A 19,355-nucleotide genomic window follows, 5' to 3' on the forward strand; every position below is an offset into this window, starting at 1 on the left:
ATAGATATACTGGCAACACAAAATAAGCACAAATAAATTTTTTGTGCAAAGAACTAATAAGCAAGTATCTGTTAGTGAACATGAAGTATCCATCTGTTCAGTCTGTTTTGTTTGGATTCTTGGCATTAGCCTTCATCATTTTTTCTATGTTTATATTTGTTGATTTCCCTATTGGATGAATATCTGTGGAAAGTAGAGCCTGCTCCTATCTTAAAGCCAAAAAGATCAAATACTCACCTTCTCAAATTCTCTTGCAGGTGGTGTACAGGCAGTGAGTGGCCTAAACTCAGCCAATCCAAGAGAACCACTAAGGATTTTGAATCAGAAATTAATAACACAAAGAAGAATGGTTGAAAGAGCAACTCTCCAGCAACAATAAGTATCTCAAAAAGCAGCAGCAAGGTCCAGTTTCCATGATGCTGGTGGTACATGCTGTAGAATCATTTTTACCAGGCAACCTAAGTTATATACTTCCAGACCCTAACCCAATTACTCTTACAGTGCAATTTTCACATAGTTCCTACCCACTTTCAAAGCCAGGTTTCTCCAGATAGTAAAGCAATATTTAAGGCTTCCCAATACACTTTAAAGAAATGTCTTTTGTGCTTAAATCACCACAGTTGTTGCAAGAAAAATGAGCAATGGACAGCAGGAATGACATAGAATAACAAGTTCAGTTCTGATAATTCAGTTACTACTTTGTCACCATTTATTCATTCCAAAATTTTTCTGTTCCAAGAACTAAATCATGTCTTCTCCATCAATTAATATTAAAGGACCTAAACAGTAAGTTCTCTGCTTTGGACTATATTCAAATTCAGGATACATGCCAAAGGATGCAATGGTTTAAGAGTCCTGCTTTCTATAATTTGCCTGAATAAGAATCAAAGATGTATGACTTTAAATGCTGAGGCCTTCCATAAAAAAAAAAAAAAAAAGTCAAGTCTTGAAAGAATGAATTGCTTTCAATCCCACAGTTTACAAAAACTTCAAGGTACTCTCTCCTTAACAGGTGTATGTGTTGTCAGCATTACTTCGGAAAGCAACAGATACAATTATTTGGTAACTTTAAAATGCAAATATGAACCAAATAAGAACATAATAAGATTAATGGGGGGCTGGGGATGTGGCTCAAGCGATAGCGCACTCGCCTGGCATGCGTGCGGCCCGGGTTCGATTCTCAGCACCACATACAAACAAAGATGTTGTGTCCGCCAATAACTAAAAAATAAATATTAAAATTCTTTCTCTCTCTCCCTCTCTCTTTATTTTTTTTTACAACATACATTTTTTTTTAATATTTATTTTTTAGTTTTCGGCAGACACAACACCTTTGTTTGTACGTGGTGCTGAGGATCGAACCCGGGCCACACGCATGCCAGGCGAGCGCGCTACCGCTTGAGCCACATCCCCAGCCCCTCTCACTCTCTCTTTAAAAAAAAAAAAAAAAAAAAAAAAAGATTAATGGTAAAGCTACTGATTACCTCCCTGCCTTCATTCATCCCAACCCCAGACTGATGGTCTGCAAGAGCAGGAATGCTTAAAATCATCTGAACCATCACAAAAAAAAAAAAAAAAAAAAAAAAAAAAGAGCTCTTCTGCTTTGTGCATGGTAGGAGTTCAATACTATTTAACTGAATGCAATTCTTATGTACTAAAGGTATAGTACATATATATTTCCAGAAGTTGATTTCTCATAGAATTTTAAACTGGCACTGTGCGTCCAGGCTTCCAAAACACTGCCACATGGATTCTCACAACTAGATAAGTGTTGAAGAGTTAGACTTGCCTGCAGTCACTAACTGGAAAAGCACACTGAGGAATCTCAGTTACGTAGGCCACCACAACACTTTATTTGCACCCCTTTGTCAGCCCTTCTGATACACTGTAACTCTATCACTCAACCTGCCCTCTAGGAATTCTTAAGGATATTCCATTAATATCCATATCCCTGAGCCACACAAAACCTGGACCATAAAAGTGCACCGTAAACACTAAGATTCTTCTGCCTTCTTCAAGCCTAGTTCTTTGCCAGCAGGGCCTCAGCTCTGAGCCTGCTTTATGCACATCCCTGCTCCTTCACGCCCACCCCTGCCACTTAAGATTTCCACAGCCACACCAAAGAAGCTTATCGCACACGACATAGACTTTTTGTTCCCTAGCAAAATTAACAGCCAACGCTTCCCCTCAAGCCTGCAACACTGGGGAGGAAGAAGTAGCCTGGGTAACCGGTCCTGCTTCGTTTGCCCTATAGAGCAGAAGGGGCTGGGATCCCTCAATCCGCTTGGCTGGAGAGCAGAAGGGTCGTCTCGGCGGGGCCTGTCAGGGGCGACCTGCCCCCAGGAATACGCGTGCCGTGGGGAGTGGAGGGCCCCGTGATCGCGGAACCGCCGAGCTGCTGTACAGCCGAGTGCAGGCGGAGTTCTCCGAGGACTGTCCACACCACGCTCCCAGCACTCTGGGCCCCCGCACCGCTCGGGACTAAGGTGGGCAAAGGCGCTCCATACGTACCCGAGGAGGCAGCGGTCGCAGACGACGCCACGACTCCCCTTGCACACCGTGTACGCCAAAGGATCCGAGCGAAAGAGCAGCTCCCCGGGGCGTAGCGGGGCTACTGCGCGCAGCCCGTTTCCCCGGTCGGCAGTCGTGAACTTTTCCATCTTCAGTGGCTCCATCCTCCCACAGCTCCCGCACCTCAGCCGTCTACCAAGACCCGCAGACAGCGTCTCGCGGGCTGCCGGAACCCGCGCGCAGGCGCCCTGTGCGCACACGTACGCCCGAGGGGCGGGGCGGGCCCGAGGGGCGGGGCGGGCGCGGCGAGCCTCAGAGCATGCCCAGACGGGGCTGGCGGGAGCAGCCGCGGGGCGCCGGGGAACTGTACTGGTGCAGCTAGCGCCCCGCGGCTTTGTTAAGTAAGGATGGGCTGGTTTCTTCCCTTTCGACGTTTTATGATGATAATTTTAGTGCAGTAGAAAAAGTTAAAAGAACAATTCGGTGAACACCTGTTATACCCTCCACCTAGATCAAACAATTCTTAACATGTTGCCATTTCTGATCACTCACTCTACCCACCTGTATGTGTATTTGCTTGCATTTTCAAAGTTGTTGTGTTGAACCTTTGGAAACTAAGTTGCAGACATCATAACAGTTCAGAACTGATACTTTTCCTCGTAACATTTTACACTTAGATACTATAATATTCATTTTCACAGAATAAGAGTGATATCCTGTACTGAGGTGTAGCTCAGTGGTAGAGCTCCTGCTTAGCATGTACAAGGTCCTGGATTCAATTCCCCAAACGGCATAATAATAAGTGAATGGGGAGGGGGACAATATCCTATAAAACTACAATGTCCTATTACACCTAAGAAAATTATACCAGCAAACAAAAAAATATACTGACTTAAAGTATGCCGTGTGTGTTTAACCAGAATCCAACCAAGGGTCATTTCCCCCTCCCCCTCTGATATTGACTCTTTTAGGATAGAATCTAGAAGCCTTGTAAAATGTTCTGTTTTCAGTATTTGATTTTTTATTTCATAGAGTCATTTAACTTGTTTCTCTATATTCCCCAACCCCCCCCCCCCAATGAACTGTACGCTAAGTTAGAATGTTAGAATCTAAAGACTTGATTCAAGTGAAACATTTTTTAGGGGAAAAAAAATACTTCAAATGATATTATTTACTTCGTATTGCTTCACTTCATATCAGAAGGTGTATAATATCAAGTTGTCCCACTTTTAATAAAATTAAGTTTGATCCGTTGGTTAAAGTAGTAGCCGCTAGATTTCATTATAAACTTAACACTTTACAGTATAATAAGTAAAAATGTACTAATATTAATATTACAGTGATATTAGTAAGTGATATGGGTGATATTCTGGTACTGTGAGACTGGACTGATTCCTGCAACCTGGAGAGACAGACTTTTGAGACTTGACTGGAATAGTTTAGAAGTTTTTTTGTTCTGTTTTTTAAATATTTTTAGTTGTAGATGGACACAATACCTTTATTTTGTTTAGCTTTTTATGTGGTGCTGGGGATCAAACCCAGTGTTCCACGTGTGCTGCGCAAGCGTTTTACCACTGAGACACAAACCTAGCCCCAGAAGTGGTTTTTGATTTGGAAAAAGAACAGTGGATGTGGATTCCAAAAACATGGATTTGAGTCCCAACTCTACCATGTGATCTCAAGTAACTTCTAAACCTGTTTGAAGATGATACTTTAAAGAGTAATGAGATTAAATCATTTGAAAGAATTTGAAAAATCTTTAATGTACCATATAAAAGAATCATTAGACTGAGTTAAGACTTTTCAGTCTGTAATATATGATAATGCCTGTGTACTGAATGCTACCAGTGCTATCAGGATAATTATCTCATACTAGTGGTTTGTATTAAGCATGATACATAGAAGAAATCAAAATATTGTTTACTGAACTAAATGGCATATCATAAGGAGATCCAGAGAACCAGGTCCCCAGTTACTAAAGACTATGAGAAAGACTTCTCAGGAAAAAATATGTCAGATGGAATGTAGTCTTAACAGTTCCAAATGTGATTCCAGATATCCAGATATGACCCATTTCCCCTAATGTATGTCTTATTCCTCCCTCCCTCACCCCTGAAAGTCAACTTGATGAGCCCAACCTAATTCTATCCTAAGATTGGGAGCCATCAAGGCACAAAGTTATGAAAAATTCATTTCTGTTTTACTAAGATTGCTATTTGGACTGATCATACTCTGAGGGCTAATCTTATTCGGAATTCCTGCCCGTGCTCTAAGCTCACCCATGCCTAGCTCTCATTGACCAGATAACAACCCTCCCTAAAACCTTAGCAGCCCCTCATAAATTCTGATGTTGGAATCTCAATTTAAGCCCTACCTTGAAATGTTAAGCCATGTAGATAATTAATCTGCTATCTCCCTTTATATTATGCTTGTCAGAACCCTGTTAACTGTAAGTTCCCAAGACAACCTCCTTTGTAACTTTTTGTGCTATAAAACCTTTTTCCTGGAGAGCTGGGGGTCTGTTCTCAGGCTCTGCAATTTTGGGTGAGACAGTCGCTGGCCAGCTCACTTGTATATACAATATAAGATTGCTTTAATTTGGTTAAAATTGGAGTTGGTGGTCTTTTCTTTGCATCAGGTTCAACAAACTAACTTACCCTGAAGCTTATAGGCGTGTCCCCTTCATTGTCTTTCCCCTAGCCTGTACTCTGCTTCACTTCCTATTGTCTGAAGCTTGGATGTAGGGGCTGATGATGAGCCATATTCCACTATGAAGAAAAAAGCAACATCACAAAAAATGGTGGAGCAGGAAAGGAAGCGCCCTACACCTCTGGACTGTTCACCTGGTTGGACTGTTAAATGACAAAGGCAGCTTGTTAAGTCACTCTTTTTCAGTCTGTGTTAAGGAAGCTATACTAATATTGTCATTTCCCAGACTTTTTTGCAGTAAATGTGCAGGCACAGACCTGGAATTTGCCCATTTAACTCACCCACTGCAGAGTTGTGACAGCTGAAGGAGTTCCAGAAGTTCAGGTTGTTAGCAGTGTCAGCAACATGCCCTCACTGGACCAGTTCTGAGGCCCAAAGTTAGTGGATATAGAGACCACATACCCCATACCTATTTCTCCAGCCCTCCTGGCAATCATGTGTGCAAGAATTCCAACCCTTTAGTAACCTCTGTCTTAATTCAGCCACAGAATCTGTTTATTTGCAAGCCAAAAACTGACAACCATACCACTCTTCACCCTCTCACAATGCCCAACTGTACTAACCTTCTTTCAGTTCCTGAAGAGTACCACAGTCTTTCTCACCTCAGGGCCTTCCCAAGCATAAAAAAACACTTGCATGTGAGTATGCACACCCATGTTCAACCCATCTCATGGTTAATTCCTTCATTTTAATTCTTAGTAAGCTAAGGCTCCACTAATGACCCTATTCAAAGAGACCTTCTCGGCCTGGGGGTTGTGGCTCAGTAGTAGACAGCTTACCTAGCATTAGAGCTCTTGTCTAGTATGTGTGAGGCACTGAGTTCAATCCTCAGCACCACATAAAAATAAATAAATAAAATAAAGGTATTTCATCCATCTACAACTAAAAAAAAAAAGAAAGATCTTCTCAGAATGCTCCATCTACACTAGGGTCCAAGTGAAATTTTATAGGAAAACAGTCTTTAATCTTTTTAACACATAATGATTTGCAATTATTTCTTATTGTTGTCATTATTTCACTCATTTAGTATTTCTTACCTATTAGGTATACATTCATATCAATGGTTTAATCACTGTATCCAGAACTTAGCATAGAACTTTTCCTGTTTTTTTAAATTTATGAAAGTACTTGTTTCTGTATATGACACTAACAGCTTTCACACTCAATTATTATAGCAATTTTCACTGCAATAATGAATGTATATTTACATTTCAATTAACTGGCAACATATAAAACATATAAAGATATTTCTCATCTCAAGTAGACTCTAGATTCTTACCTAAACAGGAAATGAGTATGTGGATATTAACAATAAATCCTAAAAAGCTTTGTGTGTATTAATAGTTACATTTGATAGATATAATTATACCCATGAGTTCACATAATTATTAATCATATACAAGTTTTGGGATTTCAAGTACAAAGCTGAATAGTTTATTTTGGCCAAATACAGAGATAAAAGCTTAATTTTGTGACACATGACCCCATACCAGTTCTGAATATGCATTTTTTTTGTGGCAAGTCTTGAACAAAGGGTGCTTAACCACTGAGCATCATCCCCAACCCTTTTATTTACTTATTTATTTTATTTTGAGACAGCATCTTACTAAGTTGCTTAGGGTCTTACTAAGTTGCTGAGGCTGTCTTTGAACTTGCAGTCCTCCTGCCTCTACCTCCGAAATCACTGGGATTACAGGCATGTGCCACAGCACCCAGCCCAGATACACAACTTTGTGTGTCTGCGTGTGTGTGTGTGTGTGTGGTGCTGGGGATTGAGCCAAATACACAACTTTTAAGATAGGAAAGACAATTAATGAAAATTAAATCTCTTTCACATCACTGTCAGCTAATGCTCTGGTTCTCTTGAGCACTGTTACCATTTTTTTCTTTCTGTACTGGGGACTTCATGCATTTAACCATGTGCTCTACACACCACAACCCCACCAGTTTCTATTATATCCTTCATAGATCTGAATATGTTCTACCATTTGCATCATGTATATGCAAGCAAATATGTATATATAGAAGCATTTGTTTTTGTGGAAAATTGTAGATTACTATTCATATTGTGATGTTGCTAGCTTTGTTGTGTCATAATATCTTTCATTTGACAATAAATTCAATGTTTATTAAAATATAAAATTGGTACAGAAAATGGTGATAAAAGTACAGTTCAATGTGAGCATCTCCGGGTAACCATAATTCATAACAGAACATTATTTCATTCATGCTCTCTCCAAATAACTCAAAGATAATCATCACCCTAGTTTCAGACTCCTTAAAATGCTTTTCCTGGCTTTCAATACTAAATATATATATAATTATGTAACACATATTTTTAGTATTTAGCTTATTTTGATCACAGTATGTTTTTGGTAATAAAAGTCACTGCAACTAATTCATAGTCACTGATGAGTAGTATTCCATTGTATTAAAAAACCATAATTTATTACTCAATTTAATCCTGATGTCAAATATCATTGAAGTCATGGCCTGTTTGGAGCTACTACAAATAATTCTACTGTTTTGTATATTCCACTGGAGATATGTATAGGAATAGAATTGGTGGGTCAAGGGATGGACCTATGTTCAACTTTAGTAAATAATGTCAATTTTCCTGAATTATTTGTACATTTTACATTCCTGCTAGCAATGTGTAAGAGTTCCGGTACTTCCTCATGCTCACTGCCACTTGCTAGGAGTAGTCATTTTAATTTTAGCCATCTCATAGTTGTATAATGGGATGTCATTGAGGTTTCAATTTGCATAGTATGAATAGCTAATGATATTGAGCTTCATAGTTTAGTGGCTATTTAAGCATATTCCTTTGTAAAGTGCTCATTTTTCCATTGGGTTTACTATATTCACTTCTTAAATTTATTATATGATTATTGAAATATGTAAAAGTAGAAGACTTGTCTAATAAACCCCCCACATACTCATCATTTTACTTTAACAATGGTCAATACAAAGCTAATCTACTTTACCTCTATACATATCTACTTTTCCTCTTCTCCCTGGGATTGTTTTGAAGGAAAATCCAAATTATTACATCCATAATACTTCATTGTTCCCCTTTAAAAGTAATCTGTATCGCCAGGTACATGCTGATAATCTGACTCAGGAGGACCACAGGTTCAAGACCAGCCTGGGCAACTAAACAAGACTCTGTCTCAAAATAATAATAATTAAATAGGGCTGGGGATATATCTCTGAATAGTAGAGCACCCCTAGGTTCAACCCTCAGTACTGAAAAAAAAGATTAATGAAAGGATAAAGGGACAGATAAATAAATTGATGGGTATAAACAGAAACTTGGTGGTGGCATACAAGGTTCACTCTAAATTCCTTCAATTTTTCTGTATGTTTGAATTTTCTTAATATAATGTCAAGGGGAAAATGCCATCTTCTCCACTTATAAAGTTCTGCTATGGCTAGTAGTATATCTCAGTGGAAAAATGTTTATCTAGGATGTATGTAATCCTAGGTTTGATCCCCAACAATGCAAAACAAAACAAAACAAAAACAAAAATATCTAAAAGTTTCATAAATATTTTCTTTTTTTGTTTGTGTTTGGAGTTGATTGGTTTGATAGAGTCCAAATTAAGGTGACATGTGACATTGAGGTAATATGTCTCTTTGTTATCTTTCTTGATTCTCTTGTCACTTTGGAGATATAATAGTTCACAGTGTAGGCAAGAGATACTTAGACCTAGGATCAAATCCTTTCACCAGAGCCAGCAGCAGAACTCTCATTCAGCTGTTGATGCTACAGTAGGTCATTGTGATCCAAGAGGCTTTGGCCATTAAGAGATCTCTATTTGGACTGAATTGCCAGATTCGTGGGACCACAATAGACCTCCAGGAGCTGAATTCGATGCAATCACACAAGAGTCTTTATTGCAAGCTTGAGCCTGGACTCACAACCATTTCCAACTCAGCGGTCCCAGGGAGTGAGTCTCGGTCCTTTGTTCAGTGAGATTTTATTGGTTTTGGTGGGAGGATACTCTATGCTTCACAACATCACACAGCAAATCATTCCATACCTCGGAAAAATCAAACAACAACTCTTAACATTGATTAGCACATTCACTGGCGGGAACAAGTTGGGTAGGGGTGATTGGTTAGTACAAGAGGGGGATTCCTTTGAACTGATTGGTTTAGGCCACGAGGGCTGTACATGCTAAACTATATGGTTTCCCAACATGTTATCAACCACCATAAACTACTGGGGGGGTCATCTGGTATCCCAGGTATTTTCCCTGTCTCATGCTGATTGATGGTTGCTAGGGGGTTGCTATGGGTCCTCATCTAGCCTAACTGAATCAGGGACACCTGGCGCTGCAGATCTCTCTTGTTATTTGTAGACAAACAACTCAACCTCAGGGTGGGTATGTGCTTAGGAGTGCTCTGTGGGTTTTTCCAAGGACAAGGGTCACGCCCCCTTCCTTGGACAGGCTTTGCTCTGAGGTAGAGGCTGGTTTCTCAAAAATGGAGTCACAGCAGTTTCTCAGGACCCATACTTGCCAACAGGGCCCAAGATATTTTGTCACAGAGCAAAGGTAAAGCTGGAATTATTTAGCTATTCCCCAATTTGCTTCTCAGGGGCTAACCCTGGAACTAAGAAGGAAAAAGAATGCTACATAGACTCGGAAGAATCTCTCTCCATACTTAGAATTTTTCTTACCAAGCTAGATTGTTCACTGGCCCTTGGTTGTCCCAATGGACAGAGGGTAAGGAAGCTTCAGATTACAGGACCCTCACTTTAAAAGGCCATTTTTAAGGCCAACTGTGCTCTCCTTGGTGGACATGGGAAGGAAGTAGCAGCTTCAGGTGCACAGGAGTCAGAGAGCTCTGTGGCAGCCAGAGCATCACTCCCTACTTCCTAGTGGTTGTTTTGAAGCACTACTACCAGGCCTCAACATCCTCCTGTGGGAGAGGACCAGGGACTTTGAGGACTGGCTTGAGGTGAACTTGTGACCCTGTGGAGGGAGCTCAAAGGGCTAGAGTCCCAAAGGGCTTGCCCTTAGGCAAGAAGCATCATCAATGCAAGGAAATGCTGAGGAAGTTAAGACACATGGAATTACCAATAATTTAGTTAAGAGGCTGAAAGATTTTCTGAACTCTTTTTTTTTTTTTAAAGAGAGTGAGAGTGAGAGTGAGAGTGAGAGAGAGAGAGAGAGAGAGAGAGAGAGAGAGAGAGAATTTTTAATATTTATTTTTCAGTTTTCGGCGGACACAACATCTTTGTTGGTATGTGGTGCTGAGGATCGAACCCGGGCAGCACGCATGCCAGATGAGCGCGCTACGGCTTGAGCCACATCCCCAGCCCCTCTGAACTCTTAATATTCATAAAATTTTAATCAACCATGTTATAAAAATTATCTTTTCTTTATGGAAATTGATACAATAAAATTATTGCCTTATGAAGAGGCAATCAAAATATGCAGCCAAATATATAATAGAGCTCTATCACTATTGATGATAATATTATTTTTCTAGCCAGTTGTGGTGGTGCATGCCTGTAATCCTAGCTATTCAGGAAACTGAGGTAAGAGGATCATCAGTTTCAGGCCAGCCTGGGTAATCTAGCAAGACCCTGTCTCTAAACAAAAAATTAAAAAAGCAGCTCAGAGGATAGCTCAGTGGTAGAGAATTCCTGGGTTCAATCCCTAGTACCAAAAAAAAAAAAAAAAGAGTTATTTTTTTAGTGATGTTTGTAGTATTTGTCAGCTTTTAAGATTTTATGATTTTTGTGACTTTTTAATTCCAAATATTTACTTTTGTACTTAAATTTGAACTCACTGATTTGTGTGTATATGCATATGTGTGCACTAGAGATTGAACCCAGAGCCTTGTCCATTCTAAGTATGCTATCTACCACTGAGCTACACCCTTAACCCCATATCCTTTTTCTTTTCTTTACTTTTTTTTTAGACGGGGGATTGAACCTAGAGGTGCTTTATCACTGAGCCACATCCCAGACCTTTTTATTTTTTTATTTTGAAACAGGGTCACAGAAGTAAATTGCTTAGGGCCTTCTAAATTGCTGATGCTGGCCTCAAACTTGTAATCATCCTGCCTCAGCCTCCTAAATTACTAGGATTATAAGCACATACATACCACTGCACAAGGCTTTTTTTTTTTTTTTCCTGAGACAGGGTTTCACTATGTTGGGAAAACTGGTCTTGAACTTGCAGTCCTCCTAACTCAGCTTCTCGAGTTCATGGATTGTAGGCATGGAACCTCACACCATTCAAAATAACAGAAAGCACTCAAACACATACTTGTGCACCAATGTCCACAGTGGTATTATTCACAGTAACCAAAAATATAAACAACCCAAGAGAACTAGGAATATTAAGAGAGGTTCATTGTGTTTGAACAGAAGTCTCAAACAGATAATAAGGAAAATAAGGAAATAACAGATAATAAGGAAATCCTGGACAGGACCCTGAATCTGACCATCCTTCTTTAAGTCTTGGAAAATGTTTGATGTTTCTAATGAAAATCCTTCCTCATTGCTTTACACAAAATCCAAATTGATTTCTTAAAAATACACATAAAAATCAATGTTTTCTCACACTAATTACAAATTTTCATATCGCTGCTTTTCATGAGCAGACAAACCCCCCAAAATATGGAATGATGTGCTTCAATTCCTCTTAAACCCTAACTGTACATTTAACCCACTGTTTTATTAGCAAGAGGCAAATTAAATAGTAGCTATAAATGTTTAATATGGAATGAGCCACCAGCAGTTTTAGTAATAAACTGAGTGTACATTTAACCAAGAATTACTGAATTATTCCAAAAGTCTTGTACATGTATTATCAGGAAGCTAGAATTTTTCTTTGAGCCATAGACTCATGCAAATATATATTCATTGGGCATAGAATTCTCAAGCTCTTCCTTCTACTAATCCCAAGGGCCAGTTCTGAGACTTACATGTTACCAACTACAGTCAGCACTTCAGGAGCACAGCAATTTTAGTAGTTATACTCAGAAAATCCCTGCAGTAATATAAGAATGGGATGCTATTGATGAGACCTATTAAGATAGTATTTGTATCAGGACTCTTGGTAAAATGTGGTAGAATTCCATCTCAAACTAGTTCAAACAGAAAAGAAAATGTTTGGCTTCAAGCATTTGTTTAGCTTTGAACATGTATGTGGTTTAAGGTACAGCTAGAGTCACGTTGATTTCTCCTTATTTCTACTTTCTCTGTAAACTTTTCATTCTCTACGATTTTCCTTGAGGAGTGGGCCAAGAAGAAATTATCCAGGGCTGGGGATGTGGCTCAAGCGGTAGCGTGCTCGCCCGGGTTCAATCCTCAGCACCACATACAAACAAAGATGTTGTGTCCGCTGAGAACTAAAAAATAAAAACATTAAAAATTCTCTCTCTCTCTCTCCCCCCTCTCTCACTCTCTCTTAAAAAAAAAAAAGAAAAAGAAAAAAAGAAATTATCCAAGAAGAAATTGTCAGATAATTACAAAATTTCACAAATAAGGAAACCATGTAATTAAATCTTTTTGATTTTGCACAAAGCAAAACCAATAAGTAACCTGCTATATACCATTCTACAATTTCATAAAACAAATGGTAATGTTCCACAATAACACAAACTTTTTAAAGTTTACTTGATTTTATTGTACATAATATATATATATATTTTTTTTTTTAAAGAGAGAGAGAGGGGGACAGAGAGAGAGAGAGAGAATTTTAATATTTATTTATTTTTTCTTAGTTCTCGGCGGACACAACATCTTCGTTTGTATGTGGTGCTGAGGATCGAACCCGGGCCGCACGCATGCCAGGCGAGCGCGCTACCGCTTGAGCCACATCCCCAGCCCTGTACATAATAAATTATGTAGTTGGTCCCAATGTTGTTCACACTGACTTGAGGGAGATGTTTTGGATTTCTATGCTCATAGTTGCTCAGTTTCTTTCAGGATCAAGGTGGATACTCTCATATTAAATCTAATTTTTAATTCCTTCTTTGGCAATTCTTTCCTGAATTCTTTGATTTGCATAATTATACCTGCAGTGAAACCAGCATCCCGAATCACCAAGATAAATCCTCCTACTCCAACATCACGTGATCTTCTTATTCTACCTTCCCCTTCCTGGGCTCTGCTCTGACTGGCAGCTATGAGGACCAATCCGCTCCTCTAGCCCGCCTTGCACCCCCCCCCCCCGCCCCCCAGGGCCTTGAGAGCCAGGAACTTTTTTTTTAACCCAGAATACAAAGCATACCTGGTTAGTCACCTTTCTGTTACTATAATAAATCCCTAAGATGAATCAACTTATAAGGAGGAAAGTTTTACTTTGGCTCACAATTTTAGAAGTTTCAGTCTATGTTGGTTGGCTCATTGTTTTTGTGTCTGTGGTGAGGCAGAACATCATGGATGGAGTGATTGGCAAAGGAAGCCCTCACTTCAAGGCCACCAGGCAGCAAATGAAAGACAAGGGGCCAGGGTCCCAATATACCCCTCAAGGGCTGTTATGGTTTGGATGTAAGGTATCCCACAAAAGCTCACATGTGAAACAATGCAAGAAGGTTCAGAGAAAAGGTGATTAGGTTATGAGAGCCTTAACCCAATCAGTGAATCAATCACCTGATGGGATTAATTGAGTGGGGACTGAAGGCAGGTGGGGTGTGGCTGGAGGAGGTGGGGCTTTGGGGTATGTATTTGTATCTGGTAAGTGGGGATCTCTCTTTTTGCCTTCAGATCATCAAGTGAGCCACTTCCTTCTACTAGTCTTCCACCATGATGTTCTGCCTCATCTTGAGCCCCAAAGAATGGAGCCACCTTCTATGGACTAAGACTTCTGAAACCATGAGCCCTCAAATAAACTTTTCCTCCTCTATAATTGTTCTGGATTTGGTCTTTTGATCGCAGCAGTGAGAAAGATGAATAAAACAAATTGGTACTGAGAAGTATGATCTTTGCTATGACTAAACTGACCATGTGGCTCAGAAGGTATTAGAGTTTTTTGGAATTAATTGGAGGAATTTTGAGATGTGTAGTGGTGCAGGCTGGAAATGCTTTAGGTTGTGATAAACCTAGCCTAATTCCCTCTTAAGATTTGGAGCCATCTCGTCACAGAGACATGAAAAGTTAATTTCTGCTTTACTACAAATTACTGCAATTTCTAAACTTGATTGGAATGTCTGCCTGTGCCATGAACTCACCCATGCCTGGCTTTCCCTGAGCAGATAACAACCCTCTCTGAAACCCTAATGGTGCTTCACTAATTCTAATGTTGGGATCTAAATTTACTCCCTAAGTGCTGAACCATTTAGACTATTAACCTACTACCTTTGTATTATGCTTGACAAAATCCTGTTATCTGTAAGTTCTCAAGACACCCCCCTTTTGCAACTTTTTGTGCTATAAAACTGTGCTCCCAGGGAGCTAGAGGACTGTCTTCTAGAAGACCAGAATGCCAATAAGACTCTGGATAGTAAAGACAGGGCTCCACCTCTATGCTCAAAGTTGCTGAATTTCTTTCAGGATCAAGGTGGGTGCTTTCATATAAAATCTAAACTTTGATTTTAGAGGAGGAGGAGGAGGACTCTATTGGAATTTGGAGTAGAAGCCACTTGTGTTAGGTTCTGGGTGAGAAGTTGTCTTCATTTTGCTCATGTCCTGAGACTTTCTATGAGACTGTTTTTAAAAGTGATGAACTTCTTAATCTGGTGGAAGAAATTTCTAAGCATCATAGAATTCAGGAAGTGGCACAGATATTGCTGGTAGCTTTTAGCCAAGTTTATGTGATATTCAGAAGCAGAAAACTGAGCAAAAAGATTTGAAAAACTTGGACTTGAAAGGCAGGAGTAAAACTAGGTCAAGGAAGTTGCAGTTGTTAAAGACATTTGCCCAGAGACTATAAGAAAGATGGCCTAATGGCATCTCAAGAGCTGGCAAGACCACACCCTCCTCAGGCTCAAGGAAGTAAAAGTAAAAATTCTCTGAGACCAGTGGGGTACCCTTCTTACACAAGGGGGCCTAGGATGTTTTTTCAACATGCTCAACTACCCAGGCATTCAGGCTGCTGCCGCCAGGGTCCCTGGAGGCTTGGCTACTGCTCAAGATGGTGGTGAACCTTGATGTCAACTATTATGCTGGAGTTAGGGAGTCATGGGTGCTTCCACCAAGATTTCAAAAGAAGGCCTGGGAGGCCAGGCAAAGTGCAGCAGGATCAGAGTCCCTGCGGGCACCCCTGAGAGGCAATGTGTGGAGATGTGAGAAAAAGGCCAAAGCTGTAGTGGAGACCCCCAAGATTAAGAAATGCCAGTAAAGTAGGACATTGTCCTACGAAACCTGCAGGAATCAGGCAGCCACAAACCAACAAAAGACAACTTGGGCTGCAACCAACATGGTCACAGGGATGGAGCTATTCAAGCCTTTGGAGAAGACATCATGCCTTGTGCACAGAGCTAAAGGACTTGTTTGTCCAGCTGGATTTTGGTGTTACTTTAGTCCCATCCCTTCTTTCTATGCCCCTATTTTTATGAATGGAAATGTTTACTCTGTACCATTATATACTAGATACTTGAAAACTGCTTTTAATTTTACATGAGCTTACAATGTGAGATTGCCTTGATCCTCAGAGAAGACTTTGGACTTGAACTTTGAGCAATCTTGAAACTGTTGAGACTATGGGAATAGACTAAATGTATCTTAAATTGTCAGATGAGTGTGAGCTTTTGGGGACCCATGGCAGAATGTTATGGTCTGGATGTGAGGGGTCCCCAAAAGCTCATGCACGGACTAAGTGAGAAAGTTCAGATAAGAAATGATTAGGTTAAGAGAGCCTTAACCAAATCAGTGTATTAACCACCTGATGGGATTCAGTGGTAACTGAAGGCAGGTGGGATGTGGCTGGAGGAAGTGGGGCTTTGGGGGCGTGGCTCTGGGGTATATATATATTTATCTCTTTGCCTCTTGATCATCATATGAACAGGTTCTTTCCACTACACTCTTCCACCATGATGTTCTACCTCACTTCAAGCCCCAACTAATGCAGCTACCTTCTATGGATTAAGGCTTCTGAAACCATCAGCCCTCAAATAAACTTTTCCTCTTCTACAATTGTTCTGGGTTGGGTCTTTTAGTAGCAGCAGTGAAAAAGCTGACTAAAACAAGGGCACAGCCCCAATGAACTCAACAGGCATGTAATTCTAAAGCTCCCACTAGGCTCCACTTCCTAGAGATTCCACCACATCTCAATGGTGCAACTGGCTGGGGACCAGGCTTTCAATCCATGGGTCTTTGGAGGACATTCAAGATCAAACTACAGCAATACCTGTTAGCATAAATCAGTTTGTGAATTGACCGTAATTGCATTCTTACATTTTAGAGAAATGCATCTTATTTTCTTATTGAGAGATTATGAATATTACAAAAACAAAGTATTCTTAAATACCACTGAAGAGTCTCCTGTTGGAATAACTCAAGCCTTTAGCTCTCTTAGCCACCACCAGCCATCATGGTCTTATCTGTAGTAAATTGTATAGGCAGATATTTTACTTTTGTAAAGAAAACTTTTCTTCAGAGATTCCAATCCAGATTCTTAATACTCCATTTGAACAGTCTGCTAAATTCATTAGGTTTGGATGATCCCAATAAAACAACTATCCATTATGCTCAACCACCAACAAAAATGAAAGGCCCTGGGCTGTGGTTGTGCTCAGTAGCAGAGCATTTGCCTAACATGTGTGAGGCATTGGGTTTGATTCTTAGCATCACATAACAAATAAAAAAAGAAAGGCATTCTGTCCATTCACAGCTACAGGGGGTGGGTGGGAGGGGAGAAGGGCCCTTTTGGTAAACTATTTTTAGAAGTGCTAAATTCTTTTTCCTTCTTTCTTTTTGGACGCAGAGGAGCTTAACACTGAGCCACATCCCACATCCCCAACCCTTTTTTTTTTAAAATATTTATTTTTTAGCTTTAGGTGGACACAATATCTTTATTTTATTTTTATGTGGTGCTGAGGATCAAACCCAGTGCCTCAGGCATGCCAGGTGAGCATGCTACTACTTGAACCATATCCTCAGCACCCCCAACCCTTTTTTTTCATTCTGAGACAGGTCTTGCTAAACTGCTTAGGGCCTTGTCAAATTGCTGAGTCTGGCTTTAAAGTTGCAATCCTCCTGCCTCAGCCTCCCAAGGGGCTGGGATTACAGGCATGAGTCACTGTGCCCATAGAAATTGTAGCCTTGGCAAAAATAGAGTAGTGGATTCAGAGGGCCAGTAGCCCAGGGATATAAGTCAACTAACTATTCTACCCCAAACTGGAGGTTTGGCCACATACAGTCTGAAGGACATTGAATGCCAGACTAATTTCTCAGCCTACAACTAAGAAGCACTGTCAGCGTTCCCGGCAATTTAAACATTCAGGTTATTCCAGGGGAACTGAAATAACTGGGCTCCGCAAAATAACCACACAAGAGACAGAAATACCTTTTGCTTTGGGGGTGCTGTGATGGCTCCTCTGACCTTAAGGGTCTGCAGAAAGAGAGACAGAGAGAGCAGGAGCATGTGCTGACCCCTTTTATGGAGAAGCCATTTAAATGAGGCAAGGGGTCAGGTTTCAAGGGGCTGAGTCTAGCTTCATGATGTCTGCTGTCAGCAGGCTGACTGACATCTAGGTAGGCCACACCCAAGGGCAGAGTAAGAGAAGGGGACACACAAAAGGCGTTTCCATGGAACATTCTATCCTAAATAGGGCAAGAGGTAATATCATAAAGGAACAGGTGAGCATAGCTCCACCCATGGGGATGTAGGAAGCCACACCCATGCATGAACACACAGTCCCTGGACCCTAAAGATTGGGGCTATCAAGGCAACCAGATCACAGAGATGCCGCACCAATCAGAAGAGGAGACAAATGTGGTCATGTGCTAGTTTGGCCTCCCACAAAGTACATTCAAATACACAGAATGAAAGGTGTCCCCTTCATGCACTTCTATCTTTATTATATTCTCCATTGTTCACACAATGGTGTACAATAGTTATATTGCCATAAATTTGGGTTCCAAATTTGAAGCTAAGTCCTATGTCATTTCCTCCTAATTCCCCTTCCTTGGTTATTGTCTATAGGAGTTACTACAGATCTTTATATTCTCCAGTCCTTTATTCTACTCTATATGACACTGTGACTGTAATTTCTCAGAGAATATAGCACCTAGCAAGTATTAATTTATCTTTCAACCCTTTCACTCATAAATGTGTATACACGTACACTTTTTTTTTTTTTTTTTAATTTTGTAGTACTGACTTCCTAGTGGTTAATTGTAAGGGACTGCTACAAAGTTTTGGTTACCTTAGTTAACCCCTCCAAAGGCTCAGGACATTTTTGACTTCTCTGGATTTTAACATACAACAGGAAAAATGGCACTTAATTTCATATTCTTGGGACACTTATGTTTTGCTTTATTAATTATTTACATCTTTCAGTGAATCCACAATAAATTTCTATTTATTTACTTATTGTGCTGAGGATGGAACCCAGGGCCTTAAAACATGCTATATAAGCACTTTATGACAAAGTCATCCCCCAATCCAATTTCCTTTTTTTATAAACTTAAATTCAAAATCTGTTAGATGCAACATGAAGATAGCATGGGAGGCCTACACAGAAGGGAGTATGGGAAGAAAATACATTGTTCCAACACTTGTAGCTCCCTGCTTTGCCAGATTTTCTCCTAAGCTCTTTCTTAACACATTCGTTCCCAACAGTAATCCATGACACAGGTGTCACTATTACTTGGGTTGGTCAGCTTTCTGTTGCTATGACCAAAATACCTAACAAGAACAATTTGGGAGGAAAAATTTATTTTGGGCTCACCACTTCCAGAGATTGGTCAGTCACCTCCATTGCTGTGGGCCCAATGTGAGGCAGAACATCATAGAAGGGCAGAAGCTGAGCAGTGCTACTGATCTCATGACAGCTAGGAAGCAGAGAAAGAGAAAGGGCCACAGGGAAGATGAACCTTTCCAGGGCACACCCATACTGACCCACCTCCTTCCTCCAGTGATGACCCAGTTAGTCCATTCAAACTAGGATAGACTGATTAGGCTACAGCTCTCATAACCTAATCATTGCACCTCTAAACATTTCTG

The 19,355-nt window shown here is 40.3% G+C and overlaps 1 protein-coding gene across 1 annotated transcript in view; it reads right to left on the reverse strand.

Moving 5' to 3' along the window:
• The window catches only part of SMYD3 (SET and MYND domain containing 3), a 762,780-nt gene extending 760,026 nt beyond the window's left edge, over positions 1 to 2,754 (reverse strand). Inside the window, exon 1 of the mRNA XM_081300183.1 lies at positions 2,512 to 2,754. Coding sequence (XP_081156309.1) covers positions 2,512 to 2,675 — 164 coding nt within the window. The 5' untranslated portion in view covers positions 2,676 to 2,754. The remainder of the gene's footprint in view (positions 1 to 2,511) is intronic.
• Positions 2,755 to 19,355: the final 16,601 nt, after the last annotated feature.

This window comes from Spermophilus citellus (genome assembly GCF_964194105.1).
Source record: "Spermophilus citellus genome assembly, chromosome: 6".
NCBI lineage: Eukaryota > Metazoa > Chordata > Mammalia > Rodentia > Sciuridae > Spermophilus > Spermophilus citellus.